The sequence below is a fragment of the Oncorhynchus kisutch genome, linkage group LG22 (genome assembly GCF_002021735.2).
Source record: "Oncorhynchus kisutch isolate 150728-3 linkage group LG22, Okis_V2, whole genome shotgun sequence".
In the NCBI taxonomy this organism is placed as follows: Eukaryota; Metazoa; Chordata; class Actinopteri; order Salmoniformes; family Salmonidae; genus Oncorhynchus; species Oncorhynchus kisutch.
The window spans coordinates 46,895,523-46,913,172 of NC_034195.2; the positions used below are offsets into that span (position 1 = coordinate 46,895,523).

The 17,650-nt window shown below is 41.7% G+C and overlaps 1 protein-coding gene across 4 annotated transcripts in view; it reads right to left on the minus strand.

Annotated features, from left to right (window-relative positions):
• Positions 1 to 10,542, minus strand: part of cry2 (cryptochrome circadian regulator 2) — a 32,287-nt gene extending 21,745 nt beyond the window's left edge. For 2 of the 4 annotated variants that reach the window (XR_004204834.1, XM_020455837.2), the window contains exons 1-2: positions 10,194 to 10,530; positions 3,518 to 3,626 (exon numbers count right to left, since the gene is read on the minus strand). Coding sequence is in view for 2 of the 4 variants with exons in the window: in XM_020455837.2 (XP_020311426.2) it covers positions 3,518 to 3,626; positions 10,194 to 10,351 (267 nt within the window). In the remaining 2 variants the exon portion in view is untranslated. Of the gene's footprint in view, positions 1 to 3,517; positions 3,627 to 10,193 lie in introns of all 4 variants that reach the window. The other 2 variants (XR_004204833.1, XM_020455835.2) reach the window with 2 other exon arrangements.
• Positions 10,543 to 17,650: the final 7,108 nt, after the last annotated feature.

Below are 17,650 nucleotides of genomic sequence, written 5' to 3' on the forward strand. Positions count from 1 at the left end.
GAGGTGGGGAGAGAGAGATGGGGAGAGAGAGAGGGGGATAGAGGTGGGGAGAGAGAGAGGGGGAGAGAGAGATGGGGAGAGAGAGAGGGGGATAGAGGTGGGGAGAGAGAGAGGGGGAGAGAGAGATGGGGAGAGAGAGGGGGATAGAGGTGGGGAGAGAGAGAGGGGGATAGAGAGGGGGATAGAGGTGGGGAGAGAGAGGGGGGGAGAGAGAGGGGGATAGAGAGGGGGATAGAGGTGGGGAGAGAGAGGGGGGAGAGAGAGGGGGATAGAGGTGGGGAGAGAGAGGGGGGGAGAGAGAGGGGGATAGAGGTGGGGAGAGAGAGGGGGGGAGAGAGAGAGGGGGATAGAGGTGGGGAGAGAGGGGGGGGGGGAGAGAGAGGGGGATAGAGGTGGGGAGAGAGAGGGGGGGAGAGAGAGGGGGATAGAGGTGGGGAGAGAGAGAGGGGGAGAGAGAGAGGGGGAGAGAGAGAGGGATAGAGGTGGGGAGAGAGAGAGGGGGAGAGAGAGAGGGGGAGAGAGAGAGGGGGAGAGAGAGAGGGGGAGAGAGGTGGAAATGAGAGAGGATGAAAGATAATACATGTTAAGTCACAATGGAAAGCTAACTGGGGTTGAGATCCATTTCTCTGATGTTATTGGGACAACACCTTATCTCCCAGACATGGGCCTAAAGATCTGTGAACAGTACACATTATCATTACAATCTAGTCTACATGGCAGGTGGCTAGAGTCTAGGCTATACAAAGGAAAAAAAAAAACAGGATTCTTCGTCAGTGCTTGCTGAAACAAGTGGTCAGCGTAGGTCACAGAACCTTCTAAAACATCCTACTTGTTGAAGCAGCGGCTGAATAAATGCAGCAATGCATGCTGCTTCAGTGCACCGTTCCTATAGTGATCTGCAGAACAATTTGATCACTATAACCACATTCACTAGGTCTATAGACACCAGAGGGCACTGTATTTGCAATGCAGTTATTGGAGTTTATCCACATCTGACCTCTATAGCGTTTCCTCCATCTACAGTAGGCCCTGCTGCTGAACACATGATAATGAGAGCTTAGTGCTGAAAGTGAAACGTACCGAGTGCCCTCTCCACCTCTCCTCAGACCTGATGGTCTCTTACATAAACAACCCTTTCTCCAACCTGCTGGTCAGTGCGTCACCCACAACACGTATTCTAGCACTGTAAACTGGACATCTGAAAAACTAAAGTGTGGCAAAGTGGTAATTCAGAAGCAAATATCTTCTCGAATGACCGTATTATGACAAGCAGCCGTGACGACAGAGGCATTGAGGTGATGTGTATGGCTCTCCTCTTAGTCATCAACCTTCATAGAGGTGAATTGATACCTGCAAAATAAGTCCCATTTCTCAGAAGTGAGAACAGGTGTGTGGATGTGCAGAGTGTTTGGTCGATTCAAACATTACGAATTGTCAGTTCACACAATTTTTTTTCTCAAATTATTACACCTTCCGAAAATACCTAATCTTTTGTGACAACTGTCCTCTCCTTCAGTGTTGAACTAAGCATGTTATTATGTTGACAGTCACTGATCTACAAGTCATTTTGCATGCCAAACAACCCCAGGGAATATCAGTAGTCTAGTCAAACTGGGTGCTTTGTGCAACTCTGCGCACTGACCAACAACAGATAGGCCTTTTCCCTGATCTGACACATCTGCGCAGCACCTTCAGCAGTCAAATGTTTGTGCAACGGCTTGCACAACAGTATACTTTCTTAGTTGAGTGGCAACCAGTGAAATTGGCTAGGTATTAAAAAAACAACAACAAATCAAATGCACTTTAGAAAATTGTGTTTAACGAGAATAAAAGTAGCCTAAGCTACTGCCGGAGAAAACTCATTTGGCTATACATGTCGATTTAGGAAGTAAACATGTATTCTTATTCAAATCATATTTTCCCTAACCGAAAAGTACTATTAAGTAGTTTTTAGGAGCATATTTTTATTTTTACAACTTATACATTTCACTCCATAAATTTTCCCTGACACCCAAAAGTAGTTGTTACACTTTGAATGCTTAGCAGGGGAGAAAAATGGTTCAATTCACACACTTATCAAGAGAATATCCCTGGTAATCCTACTGCCTCTGATCTGGCGAACTCACTAAACACACGCTTCGTTTGTAAATTATGTCTGAGTGTTGGCGTGTGCCCCTGGCTATCCGTAAATTTTAAAAAAATAAACAAATAAATGGTGCCTCTGGGTTTGCTGAATATAAGGAACTTGAAATGATTTATACCTTTACTTTTGATACTTAAGAATATTTAAAACCAAATTGTTTTAGACTAACACAAGTAGTATTTTACTGGGTGACTTTCACTGGAGTCATTTTCTATTAAGTTAACTTCCACTGCCTAACCCTTAAGCCTAAAATGGCATTTTAACAAATTCAGGACATTAAAATGTAGTATTGTTTTACTACCTTGTCAGGATATACACACATGACATGAGTCAGCTCAGACAAATCCAGCCCATGAGCTCCATCAGCAGCAGATTGTGACTTTAGAATGGAAAATGAATGTGTTTAGTGCATCGAATTGATTCGTTCATCTAATCAAACCACATAGTTTCAAACTAAAACGTATCGCTACTGTATCGTACCACAGATCCTAATCGAATTGTCTTGAAAGGGAACGATGCACATCCATAGTAAGTAAGCAGGTTTATGTTCTCTGTAAGAATGCATTATTCTCAGAAGCTATTTTAATTTCTTTGGGATGAACATTGAGGTGGGTGGGTGGTAGGCTGTGTAGTATAAGGGCTATAGTTGTCTTCTGAGAAACTAAACCTATTGATGGACCCAAATAGGCCTATAAATGCCCAAATTCATGTGCCATCACTATTAAAAACAAAACAGGGATTGAGTTTTACAATTTGGGTTATGGAACGTCTAGTAGGGCCGGGACGTACCAGTATCGCGATACTCACTAGTATTAAAAAATACATCTGCAGCTTAACTATACAATAATGAGGATAATATTATGTTACTCACGGTCATATCTTTTGTGAGTGGAGCTCAAAGGTGACCCTTCCAAAACAATGCAAACCTTTTGTCAGACAGTTAGGGAGACAATTCTCACATTGCAGTATTACTCAAATGCATGGTTCTGTAGAATACTATTGTGATAATCCGAATGAAGCCATACCACGGAAGATGTTCACTGCAATTACCCATGATTCAAGGTGTAGTGTGCAATTAACACACCCACTGATTCCAGTCATTACGGAGTAGTAGCCTAGTCTACCTCACATCCAGGTAGGAAAATACTTGCATATTGACAAAGCTGGCAATGTGAGAATGAGATAGCTCAATTGTCTTGTGCTAAAGTACAGTAAAGTGCATAAGTTTAGGCCTATGTGTTTTTTGAAGTAACTGCTCACAACTGTAGGCTTATGAGCTTTTGCTGGACCCAATTCAATGAAAATGCTCATTACAGAAAGTAGTATAACCCAAAAATCAAAGCTGTAGGGCTAACCGTGACTTGACTACATTACCTTAAAGAGACTGGGAAACACGTTAGCAGGTTGGCCTCGCACCACAAACAGCCTAGAATCGAGCTTCCTCAAACTGCTGTCCAGGTCCTCCAAAGACTCCAGCAGAAACCTGTGAAGAGAATATCTCAACCAATCAACAAATGTGAACATTTCTTTTAACAAGGAAATTTGTCATTGTCACAGAGCTCTTAACAAAAACTAAGTCGAAACTTAGATAGGGCCGGGACTATAACAGTATTGTGGCAAGGAAACAAAACACAAATTGGATCTCACTTCTTTAGGAAAACAACCCTAATGTTGGGAAGAAATATCATTATGTTGTCATCCAGAGTCACATGTATTTATTTTCCAGGCTAAAACACACGAACACAATATTTTAAAGGAACAAGGAGTTTGATCTGCTTCATGTTTTCATTTTGGCCATGGAAAAAAATAATAGCGATACTGGTATCGTCCTGACCCTAAACCTACACGCTATTTTAGACTAACACAATATGTGTTGCCAGCGCAGTCTTTCCTTAACATCAGATTTGGCCTTGGATGTGGTGACTTTGTGGACATCGGTTGACAGTGGCAACCATATAGAATAAGGAAACCTTACGAGGAACTCGCTGAGCCCATATAGAAGGATCCCCATTATCATCTGGTAGTCAGCCACAACAGGATACATAGATGGGAGAATAGGAGAGCCATAACGGCTTGGCCCACCCACATACAGTTCAACTTCAGTGTTTCCACAGTGCCTTCGGAAAGTATTCAGACCCCTTCACTTTTTGTTACATTACAGCCATATTCTAAATTGATTTAATAAAAACATTTCCTCGGCCATCTACACACAATACCACATACTGACAAACCCCAAACTGAAATTTTAGCAAATGTATTCAAAATAGAAATACCTTATTTAGATAAGTATTCAGCCCCTTCGCTATGACACTCGAATTTGAGCTCTGGTGCATCGTGTTTCCACTGATCATCCTTGAGATGTTTTTACAACTTGATTGGAGTCCACCTGTGGTAAATTCCATTGATTGGACATGATTTGGAAAGGCAAACACACACCGGTCTATATGAGGTCCCACAGTTGACATGTCTGAGCAAAAACCAAGCCATAATTTTGTCAAGGCACAGATGTGGGGAAGAGTACCAAACAATTTCTCCAAGAACACTGTGGTCTCCATCCTTCTTAAATAGAAGAAGTTTGGAACCACCAATACTTTTTCTAGAGCTGGCCGCCCAGCTAAACTGAGTAATCAGGGGAGAAGGGCCTTGGTCAGGTGACCAAGTACCCGATGGTCACTCTGACAGAGCTCTTTATGGTAGTGGCCAGTGTGAAGCCACTCCTCTGTAAAAAAGGCACATGACAGGCCGCATGGAGTTTGCCAAAAGGCACCTAAAGACTCCCAGATCATGAGAAACAAGATTCTCTGGTCTGATGAAACCAAGATTGAACTCTATGGCCTGAATGCCAAGCGTCACGTCTGGAGGAAACCTGGCACCATCCCACCGGTGTAGCAAGCATCATGCTGTGGGGATGTTTTTCAGCGGCAGGATCGAGGGAAAGATGAACGGAGCAAAGTAGAGAGATCCTTGATGAAAACCTGCTCCAGAGTGCTCAGGACCTCAGACTGGGGCGAATGTTCACCTTCCAACAGGACAACAACCCTAAGCACACAGCCAAGACAATGCAGGACTGGTTTCGGGACAAGTCTCAATGTCCAGCCAGAGCCTGGACTTGAACATGATCGAACAGGAAATAGCTGTGCAGCAACGCTCCCCATCCAACCTGACAGAGCTTGAGAGGATCTGCAGAGAAGAATGGGAGAAACTCCCCAAATACAGGTGTGCCAAGCTTGTTGTGCCATACCCAAGAAGACTTGATTCCGTAATTGCTGCCAAACAAAGTACTGATTAAAGGGTCTAAATACTTATGTAAATGTAATACTTCAGTTCTATATTTTTAAGAAATTAGAAACAATTTCAAATAAAATGTTTTTTGCTTTGTCATTATGGGATATTGTGTGAAGATTGGTGAGGAATAAAAACCATTTAATCAGTTGTAGAATAGTGAGGACATCAAAACTATGAAATAACACATATGGAATCATGTAGTAACCAAAAAAGTATTATATATTTGAGATTCTTCAAAGTAGCCAGCCTTTGCCTTGACAGCTGAACCGCTCAACCAGCTTCATGAGGTAGTCACCTGGAATGCATTTCAACTAACAGGTATGCCTTGTTAAAAGTTAATTTGTGGAATTTCTTTCCTTCCTAATGCATTTGAGCCAATCAGTTGTGTTGTGACAAACTAGGGGTGGCATATAGAAGTCAGCCCTATTTGGTAAAAGACCAAGTTCATATTACGGCAAGAACAGCTCAAATAAGCAAAGAGAAGTAGTCCATCATTACTTCAAGACAAAAACGTCAAGAACTTTGAACGTTTCTTCAAGTGCCATCGCTAAAACCATCAAGTGCTATGATGAAACTGGCTCTCAGAGTTACCAGACTAAAAAATTGCAGCCCAAATAAATACTTCAGGGTTCAAGTAAGAGATACATCTCAACATCAACTGTTCGGAGGAATCAGGCCCTCATGGTCAAAAAGCTGCAAGAAACCACCACTAAAGGACACCAATAATAAGAAGAGACTTGCTTGGGCCAAGAAACATGGAAATCTGTCCTTTGGTTTGAGTAGTCCAAATGTAACGGATGTGAAACGGCTAGCTTAGTTAGCGGTGGTTTGCGCTAAATAGCGTTTCAATCGGTGACGTCACTTGCTCTGAGACCTTGAAGTAGTGGTTCCCCTTGCTCTACAAGGGCCGTGGCTTTTGTGGAGCGATGGGTAACGATGCTTTGTGGGTGACTGTTGTTGATGTGTGCAGAGGGTCCCTGGTTCGCGCCCGGGTATGGGCGAGGGGACGGTCTAAAGTTATACTGTTACACAAATCTGATCTGAGATTTTTTGTTCCAATCGCCATGTCCTTGTGAGACGCAGAATAGGTGAACAGATGATCTCCGCGTGTGTGGTTCCCACTGTGAAGCATGGAGGTGGTGGTGTGATGGTGCTTTGCTGGTGACACTGTGATTTATTTTGAATTCTAGGCACACTTAACCAGCATGGCTACCACAGCATTCTGCAGCAATACATCATTCCCATCTGGTTTGCGCTTAGTGGGACTATCATTTGTTTTTCAACAGGACAATGCCTGAAAAAAAAACACACCTCCAGGCTGTTTAAGGGCTATTTGACCAAGGAGAGTGACAGTGCTGCATCAGATGACCTGGCCTATTATTCTACAATGTAGAAAATAGTAAAAATAAAGAAAAACCCTAGGTGTGCCCACATTTTTGACTGGTACCATCTGTATTTGGGATGGTAAAATGTTTTCACTGTAAACTTAAAACAACTAACAGATATGTAGAAAAGATAATGGAGCTATATATTTTTTTAAATAAGGTAATCTTTGAGAACAAACCAAATCACCTAAATAAAAACTGGGAGTCAGGAAGAATCTAAAATTCAAAAAGTGTCACGGCATGGGGCCACCATTGATTTTGTTATAACAGATGGCTTTCTGAAGCTGTTCGTTATGTCGATTATATATCACACGCACGCTGCACACATAGCCTATAGATCGGTGGTCACCAACCGGTCGATCTTCAAGGCATTCCTAGTCGCTCAAACATTTCTATAGAAAAGCCAAAGAAAAATACTTGCGTTACTTGTTTTGTTATTTGTGTTGCGCTGTTGGCTATAGCTGCACTTGATTCAGAAGCCCTGCGCACCGAGTAGGCAAAGTGTAACCGTTTGGAACCATTTAATGTCTGAAAAGACAAAGTCGGACTGCCTGACGGACCTGTAGATCTGTGGCTAAATCGAGTTTGTCTACTGCGCTGGCCAATCGGATAGCTCAAATCACCGTTCCTACAGCTTCCACGACCCCGGCCACAGCCAAGTTTGAAACCAAGTTTGAAACTAGCCTACGTGAGATTTTAGAACTTTTAAAACCATGACCAGAGAGAGACTCACAAAGAATACAGTAAAGAGCTGCTGGTTTTTATGAGTGAGTGAGTTCTTATCTACATTTTTATTCAGCAATGTCACTGGTTTTAATTCAACACTATTATGAAACATAAAATGTGCTTCTCCCTATTTCCACTTGCAGCTGCAATAAATGAGTAGCCAAGTGTATCGACAGTCTTGCGTTTTTACTATTAAAAGCAGCTCGTCACGTCTATTTTAATATTGAGGAATAGTTATTTCTCTGGTCATAGGCACAACATGGAATTTGTGCAGATGTGGTGCGACTCGAATTTCGCCATCAGGTGGAAGACTGTCCCCTCCCTGCTCAGTCTCAACGGAGGAAAGGAAGGAGAGAGCAGGGACCGTGAGAGGTGCTTTCTCCATTCCTCCCCTGAGATCCGACTGGGAAAGGAGTTTTGAATGGTCAAACTCGGAATTCCAATTTAAAAAAACGGGCATCTTTCTAGAGCTCCGACTTTCCGATCTGAAGTTCACTGATGTCACGATCTGACCTATTTTTCCCCTGAGTTCCCAGTTGTCCTGAAAGCACAATGCCCATCAGATGCAGGTACCATCGGTCCAGTAAAATAAAAAATGCAAATTTGCAAATGATTTCAATTTATGCTCTTTCGTTTGTTTAACGCCATTTCAATTGTAGGGTGTTGCGCTAGTCTGTTGCGCTTGTTGAGGTTATCATGAGCAAGACAACATTGAATAATGGCTTCAACTTGGTTTTCCATACAAAGTGTTCCATTACAATGGGAACCCGGTTAATGGTTGCTTTCTCATTTTAAAACAGGATACAGTAACCTCTCAATAACTCTTCAACATCTCAAATGGCGAGATTGACTACTAGCTACCACATGGCCTTCATGTGTTTTGTGTCGGTGGCGGTCTTTCTCCAATATCGCGCACTGGCTCCCACCAAGTCCGGCATATTAATTGAGTGAATTGTTTTCCCTTTGTTTATCAATGTATTGCCAACTGAAACAATGTGTTTCTCCTGTCTTGAATGGATGTCCTATTTTGCTATCTCCCAAAATAAAGGCGATTTCTGACTAGAAACTAGGCTCTCAAACTTTCGTGTTGTGAAACCCTCTATGTTCTCCATCCAGTCAGACAGTACGAAGGATGGGCTAAAACAGCTTCTCCAGCAGAAATACCCGATCACACTTGTAGGCGATGTTGGCGAACTAAACTCATGCGTAGGAACACGTCGTACGGGCTAACGGTCATCTCGCGCATGTGCAGAGCCGTCAAATCCTTATACACATTTGGGTATATAAGGCAGTCGGAACTAGAAACACAAGCATTTCACTGGCATTAACATCTGCTAACCATGTGTATGTGACGAATAACATTTGATTTGAAATCAAAAGGGACAGTTGCTGTTAATAAAGGATAGTTACATTTGTTTTGGAAAAAATATATAGGAAAATGTATCAGTTTGTCACTTCCACGAGGTTGGAGTAATAACATGTTCAACTACTTAAGTCATTGGCTCGAATCTAGCTTGGGCCTTTAGGTTTTTCTTCTCAAACCCTGACCTGGTCGGTTTGGTCTGTTTCGCAAGCATTCCTGGAAGTCTCTGGATTTAGCTTCAAACACACCGACGGGGTTATTGCATTTCGGTACACCAGAATTACATACATTTCAAATGAAACACCGCGTTTGCCTTTGTAATTGAACCTTTATTCAACTAGACAAGTCAGTTAAGAACAAATTCGTATTTACAATGACGGCCTACACCGGCCAAACCCAGACGACACTAAACCAACTGTGCAATGTCCTATGGGACTCCCAATCACAGCCAGTTGTGATACAGCCTGCATTCGAACTGTAGTGACGCCTCTAGCACTGAGATGCAGTACGTACGTCAAACTATATGGTAGATGGCTTGACAGAAATGGTAGCAAAAGGTGATGTTATACTTTTGGTACATACAGTTCCAGATGATACTGCGTAATATTTTGCGACCCACACGGTCGGTGTGTTCGAAGCGTTAGAAATTATGTGGTCCAGTAGCGGAACGAGATTACATGAAGATGACCTATAACGTAATGACGGAATTGCATGAATAAGATTTATAGTGTAATGAAATTTGTCACGATATAAACGGGCCTCGTGCACACCGGTTGCTTTACACTGTATGTGTTCCGGAAGAAGTCCATTCGTTTAATTGGGAGGCAATCTACACCGCTGCAACTCTTCTGCTGGACTAGGTTGCGGTGCGTGGCAGTGTTGGCTTTTTCTCTCTCTCTCCAATTTGTGCGTTGTTTTGCAGTACAAGTAGTAAACTACCGAAGAAGTTGCTAATTTGTAGCGTGATTATTTTTTGTTGTGATGCGGAGCAAGACAATGCCCGATGTCTTGCCAGCATGTTCAGTGATGCAGATGTGCATCGCTTTTCCACTAGCTAGTTAGTGTATACTTCCTCAAATTCTTATTTACACGGCCAAATCTGTACAACTGGGACTCCCAATCACGGCCGGATGTGATACAGGAATCGAACCAGGGACTGTAGTGTGACGCCTCTTGCACTGAGATGCAGTGCCCTAGACCGCTGCGCCACTCGGGGCCACGCTGATTATACAGCTAATAATTTCATGAAGTTATAGTTAGTCGTTTTAGTAATGTGTGCATTGACACTGACCTCCATCTGTTGATGCCGACGTTGGCGGAACCAGCAAACCACGGATCCAAAATATAAACACATCGCACAGTGTCTGCGCTATTTAGAGCTTCCTGTAAAGCCGGATTATCGTGTAACCGCAGTCCCTTACGAAACCAATGCACTGAATTCACAACCATGATTCCAAGCTAGTCCATAGTAGTACCAAAAATAACTAATTGAATCAAGATAAATCCTAAAATGTCTTCATTTTACGATGTAACAGATACGCTTTTTCAGTCCTGTCAACAGCACCAAGAAATGTGGAACGGACGGATCCAATGCACTACTACGTAACCACTTTCTTCTTCTCTCTTCCCCCATTGGTCAGAGAGTGACCGTTTAGCTCAGCGTCAATTGGTTGCTTCGCACGTGTTATATCAGAACGCCACGTTTTCTGAAAGTTTAACCCTTCTTATTAAAACTCAATGCTTGGAACACAGATAGAATGATCGTTAGTTATAAATGTTCAATTCGAATTGTTTTTTGTTGATGTTGTTTTTGGTCTTCTTACTTTTGTTTATTTCACCTGCTTTGGCAATGTAACCACACGTTTCCCATGGCGATAAAGCCCATTTGAATTGAATATAACACAGAGGAATACGTGAAGCGAGATAGATATCTGGGCCCAACACCTGTCTTCTCCAGCAGGTGGCGTTTTTTTAAACTCTCAAAGTGATCCCATCTGGTCCCATCTGATCTTGCCTCCTCCGACTGCCTTCAATATTTTAAGACATTTATTTTCGTGGTTATAGAGGCCACTTGAGTATCTATCTGATCAATAATGGATAATATGGTTATAACAAGGAGGCGTAGTTATACAAACTATTTGAGTGGGAGCTATGCTTTAATGTAGTTAGTAGATTGATTGACTGTTTTCCCTTAAACTGATTTAGGATCAGCGCCCCCTGTCTCATATGTTAGATGTGAGTGTAAGCCATCACCTAGCTGCTCTTGGACCAGTTATTATGAAAACGATTTACAGTACTCATATTTTGTCAATTGATCACAGTCCGGCGGGAACGTTGCAGGGTTAAAGATGAACAATTAGCAATGGAAGCGACTGAAGTATCCACCGATGTACTCTTAAAGGTTACGATTAATGTGTCTGCTTAGTGATCTATGCATTGACCTACATTACGTTGATTATTTAGACCAAAAATGAACTGAACCAGAGAAGGACGGCCTGAACCTAGCGGATAGTCTAAACCTGTCCTGCATGAACGCAGCACAAAAGTTTTCAATATGAAGTCAATACTACCTTCTAGTGGTGAGTTTTATTAATTGCAGAAGGTTTCAATACAGAAAGATTTAATCTCAAGATGAACTAGTGCATTCATTTCTTATTTCTGACCTCACAAACTAATGGGAGTTTTCTTCTCAGCCTTGGGAAAATATATATTTTTTCATATCAGTTTGTCCTCTTATATGGCACAAAGTATGTAATCATGTGGAGAATGGAACCCAACAAAATAACCACCCTCATCCATGACCAAAATTAGAAAATACAATTTGAGATATTATTCAGATCACACCAAGAGAGAGTATGATGGAGACATTTACAAATACAGTATTTTGATTTCAGGTGTGAGATGCTTTAACCACCAGGTGGTGTGTGTATCCAAGTTATGGAAGAGAACAGCTTGTTGATATGTTCTCTCAATTCAATTCAAGGGCTTTATTGGCCTGGGAAACACATGTTAACATTTCCAAAGCAAATTAAGTAGATAATAAACAAAAGTGAAATAAACAATAAAAATGAACAGTAAACATTACACTGACATAAGTTCCAAAAGAATAAAGATGTTTCAAATGTCATATTATGGGAAAATATTATATCTCTTTCTTTCTTTCTCTCTCTCTCTCTCTCTCTCTCTCTCTCTCTCTCTCTCTCTCTCTCTCTCTCTCTCTCTCTCTCTCTCTCTCTCTCTCTCTCTGTCTCTGTCTCTGTCTCTCTCTCTCTCTCTTTGTCTCTGTCTCTCTCTCTCTCTCTCTCTCTCTCTCTCTCTCTCTCTGTCCCTCTCTCTCTCTCCCTCTCTCTCTCTCTCTCTCTCTCTTTCTCTCTCTCTCTCTCTCTCTGTCCCTCTCTCTCTCTGTCCCTCTCTCTCTCTGTCCCTCTCTCTGTCCCCCTCTCTCTCTCTGTCCCTCTCTCTCTCTTTCTCTCTCTCTCTCTCTCTCTCTCTGTCCCTCTCTCTCTCTGTCCCTCTCTCTCTGTCCCTCTCTCTGTCCCCCTCTCTCTCTCTGTCTCTCTCTCTCTCTCCCCCATCTCTCTCTCTCTCTCTCTCTCTGTCCCTCTCTCTGTCCCCCTCTCTCTCTCTGTCCCTCTCTCTCTCTCTCTCTGTGTGATGGTTGGGCAGAGCTTCACACAGAAAGATCTAACAGATGTAGCAGCATTGAGGTGCTGGTCTAACTTCTCATCCTGTTTCTCTGCAGCATGCCAATGCAAGGGAAAGATATGGCTTATGATTTATCATCAGGATTGATAGAATGACAAATACTGGCTTATTTTAGCCCCATATGAAACGTGTGCATTCATGATCTACTAATGTACGAACACACACATCTATCACAAATAGGAATCTCTAGAAAAGTAGTTTTTTACTGTTCTGGAGCTGAAATCGACCAATCATTCTCCCCCTTTATATTCAGTATAGTACTGTAGGCCTAACACATCCATTAGGTGGTGCTATAACCATTTATTGTGATGGCCCCCCTAGGCCCCCTTATCGGAGCCTCATTTGAGTATAGTCCCTGAGGAATACATTGTATTATGAACAATGAAACCAGAGCATGCTGGTTATCATCACTGTTTAAATCAGCAGCTTGATGGTGAAAAGGATGCCTCAAACTATCAATCAAATGTATTAGGCATTGAGTTGAGTTTAGGTTTGAATTTGAGTTTATCTTTGAAGTACATTGCATTTGTGCGTATTGTTATGAACTGCAGGATGACCTCAGGTCTCTGTGCATGCAGGAAGATTTCAGATGACCTTGTCTTGTATTTGAAACTTTACCACTTTATTTTTCTTCTTCTAACTATTTCAACTCTCTGAGATGATGACATCTCTTCAATAATTGTGTTAATCCTTCAATTTCGGTAATCCTTTTTTAATGCATTGGGGCCATATCAAGAGTGAACAGAAAGTACAGTATCTTTCAATGCATGCTAACACTATTAGTCCTCTAATCTCTCTAAAATTGGCCAAGTGGAGAATTAATTGTATACAGTAACAACCTCAGTCTCTGCTATGTAAATCTCTTTTTAATACCAAAAAATAATTTCTAAAAATCACATCTTGAACCGTAGGATGTTACAGAATTTTGACTGTGCCATTTTCCTACACTTCTAACAGGGAGACATTTAAGGGATATTGATCATAGTTCGTCGTTATATTCCTCTAACCTATTCCTCCTACTTGAACTAATAATATATTCCACAGTGGAATATGATAAATAGCTTGTCTTATAAAGATAGGAGATCAGGCAGTCTTCTTATTTCTGTAACAGTTATTTTAATCAGAGCAGCTAAACACTCTGTGATTTAAACTTGATTTCACAGAAGCTGGAGCTGATGACATTTGGAGTTTTATCTGAGATGTGATAACATTATCTAATGGTAAATTGAACACCTCTGAACGCCTCAATGTAAGGCACAGTTTATGGTACCCTTGGGGTTACCTTTGGGCTGCCTGGTATGACAAGATAATCATGTTTGTTAGATAAAATGTGTGTCTAAGAATACAGTAACATTCAGCAAATGGAGCATTTGGGTAGTCTTTTTTTAATGTAAAAGATCTGTATCGTTGGAATATTGCAAGCGTTTGCGTGCATTAAGCATGTTTTGATTGTTGCTTTTGTGAGACAATCTACTTGTCACGTCGTGTATGTAGGTGGCAGGGAATTCAAGTGCAGGAGAATTAAACTTGGTATAATTGGAGTATTTGAATAACTTAAAACATAAACTCCAAAACCAAAGTCCATAATAAAATAAATGTGGGTACAAGAACCCGTCGCACACCAATCCATAAAACATGAACATAACAATAAACAATCTCTGACAAGGACAGGAGGGGAAACAGAGGGTTAAATATACAACACTTAATGAATGCACATTGCATCGTGCGTAAGAACAGCCCTTTGCCGTGGTATATTGGTCATATACCACACCCCCCCAGTCCTTATTGCTTAATTAAATTATGTATAATGTGATTTAATAACAAGATACAGTTTTGTGATTCATTAAAGAACACTATGATAGAAGATTGACCTTGAATTTCACACCTTAAAGAATCCTATGAATAGTTCCAGAACTACTTGAAGTACACTTTAAGTTTTCAGAATCTTATGAATACTTCCAGAACTACCTAAAGGTTACTTTAAGTTGCCTCCAATTCACCTCCTCCCAGGACCACCTCCTTGTGGGAGAACAGGTGTTAGTGTGTACATTAAGCTAGGGTTAGGGTTATGGTTGAGGGTTAGGGTTGAATTGGGATGTGGATTTGAAGCTAAGCTTAGGGTTGTGGTTGAGACTAGGGTTGAACATGGATGTGGATATGAAGCTAGGGTTAAGGGTTGTGGTTGAGGCTAAGATTAGGGTTTTCATTGAGAATTAGGGTTGATTTGGGATGTGGATATGAAGCTAGGCTTAGGGTTGTGGTTGTGGTTGAGACTAGGGTTGAACAGGGATGTGGATATGAAGCTAGAGTTAAGGGTTGTGGTTGAGGCTAAGGTTAGAGTTGAATCGGAATGTGGATATGAAGCTAGGGTTAGGGTTGTGGTTGAGGCTAAGATTAGGGTTTTCGTTGAGAATTAGGGTTGATTTGGGATGTGGATATGAAGCTAGGTTTAGGGTTATGGTTGTAGTTGAGAGTAGGGTTGAGCAGGGATGTGGATATGAAGCTAGGGTTAAGGGTTGTGGTTGAGGCTAAGGTTAGAGTTGAACCAGGATGTGGATATGAAGACATAGTAAAGATCAAGTAACAGTCTTATTACCATGTTTTCCCCCAGTAGAGTAAAGAGGGACAGTTTAAGGTGATAAGGTCCTCTGTGAGTACCAACCAGCATACTTTTAAGCAGATATTATTGGTCTAGAGTGAGGTGAGGAACCAAGACAACAGAGAAAGTCATTATGTTAGGTGCCTTGTGTCACGTCCTGACCTTAGTTCCTTTTTTATGTCTCTGTTTTAGTTTGGTCAGGGCGTGAGTTGGGGTGGGCATTCTATGTTTTGTGTTCTATGTTTTCTATTTCTATGTATTTGGCCTGGTATGGTCCCCAATCAGAGGCAGCTGGCAATCGTAGTCTCTGATTGAGAACCATACTTAGGCAGCCTGTTTTCCCACTATAGGTAGTTATTTTCTGGTTAGTGTTTGTTGCACCTGTCAGAACTGTTCGGTTGTTGTTGTTCTTGTTGTTGTTCTTGTTGTTGTTCTTGTTGTTGTTGTTGTTCTTCTTCTTCTTCTTCTTCTTCTTCTTCTTCATTAAAAGTATTATGGATACGTACCACACTGCGCTTTGGTCCTCCTCTCCTTCTCCCGACAGCATTCGTTACACCTTGGCAATATGATTACTTTGACCTTTCTGGCAGTAACAAATGACAACATATTGGTCACAGAATGCTGTCCAAGAAAATACCCCACTTGCTCTTTTAACACTGTGGAAAAAGGTCCAAAGTAAACCCCCCAAAGCAAGTCTTTGAATTGGTAGAATAGCACATCGAACCAAATCAATTTTTTTGGTCACATACACATATTTAGCAGATGTTATTGCGGGTGCGAAATGCTTGTGTTCCTAGCTCCAACAGTGCAGTAGTATCTAGAGAAATGCTTGTGTTCCTAGCTCCAACAGTGCAGTAGTATCTAGAGAAATGCTTGTGTTCCTAGCTCCAACAGTGCAGTAGTATCTAGAGAAATGCTTGTGTTCCTAGCTCCAACAGTGCAGTAGTATCTAGAGAAATGCTTGTGTTCCTAGCTCCAACAGTGCAGTAGTATCTAGAGAAATGCTTGTGTTCCTAGCTCCAACAGTGCAGTAGTATCTAGAGAAATGCTTGTGTTCCTAGCTCCAACAGTGCAGTAGTATCTAACTAAATGCTTGTGTTCCTAGCTCCAACAGTGCAGTAGTATCTAACTAAATGCTTGTGTTCCTAGCTCCAACAGTGCAGTAGTATCTAACTAAATGCTTGTGTTCCTAGCTCCAACAGTGCAGTAGTATCTAGAGAAATGCTTGTGTTCCTAGCTCCAACAGTGCAGTAGTATCTAGAAAAATGCTTGTGTTCCTAGCTCCAACAGTGCAGTAGTATCTAACTAAATGCTTGTGTTCCTAGCTCCAACAGTGCAGTAGTATCTAGAGAAATGCTTGTGTTCCTAGCTCCAACAGTGCAGTAGTATCTAACTAAATGCTTGTGTTCCTAGCTCCAACAGTGCAGTAGTATCTAACTAAATGCTTGTGTTCCTAGCTCCAACAGTGCAGTAGTATCTAACTAAATGCTTGTGTTCCTAGCTCCAACAGTGCAGTAGTATCTAGAGAAATGCTTGTGTTCCTAGCTCCAACAGTGCAGTAGTATCTAGAGAAATGCTTGTGTTCCTAGCTCCAACAGTGCAGTAGTATCTAGAGAAATGCTTGTGTTCCTAGCTCCAACAGTGCAGTAGTATCTAGAGAAATGCTTGTGTTCCTAGCTCCAACAGTGCAGTAGTATCTAGAGAAATGCTTGTGTTCCTAGCTCCAACAGTGCAGTAGTATCTAGAGAAATGCTTGTGTTCCTAGCTCCAACAGTGCAGTAGTATCTAACTAAATGCTTGTGTTCCTAGCTCCAACAGTGAAGTAGTATCTAACTAAATGCTTGTGTTCCTAGCTCCAACAGTGCAGTAGTATCTAACTAAATGCTTGTGTTCCTAGCTCCAACAGTGCAGTAGTATCTAACTAAATGCTTGTGTTCCTAGCTCCAACAGTGCAGTAGTATCTAGAGAAATGCTTGTGTTCCTAGCTCCAACAGTGCAGTAGTATCTAGAGAAATGCTTGTGTTCCTAGCTCCAACAGTGCAGTAGTATCTAGAGAAATGCTTGTGTTCCTAGCTCCAACAGTGCAGTAGTATCTAGAGAAATGCTTGTGTTCCTAGCTCCAACAGTGCAGTAGTATCTAGAGAAATGCTTGTGTTCCTAGCTCCAACAGTGCAGTAGTATCTAGAGAAATGCTTGTGTTCCTAGCTCCAACAGTGCAGTAGTATCTAGAGAAATGCTTGTGTTCCTAGCTCCAACAGTGCAGTAGTATCTAGAGAAATGCTTGTGTTCCTAGCTCCAACAGTGCAGTAGTATCTAGAGAAATGCTTGTGTTCCTAGCTCCAACAGTGCAGTAGTATCTAGAGAAATGCTTGTGTTCCTAGCTCCAACAGTGCAGTAGTATCTAGATAAATGCTTGTGTTCCTAGCTCCAACAGTGCAGTAGTA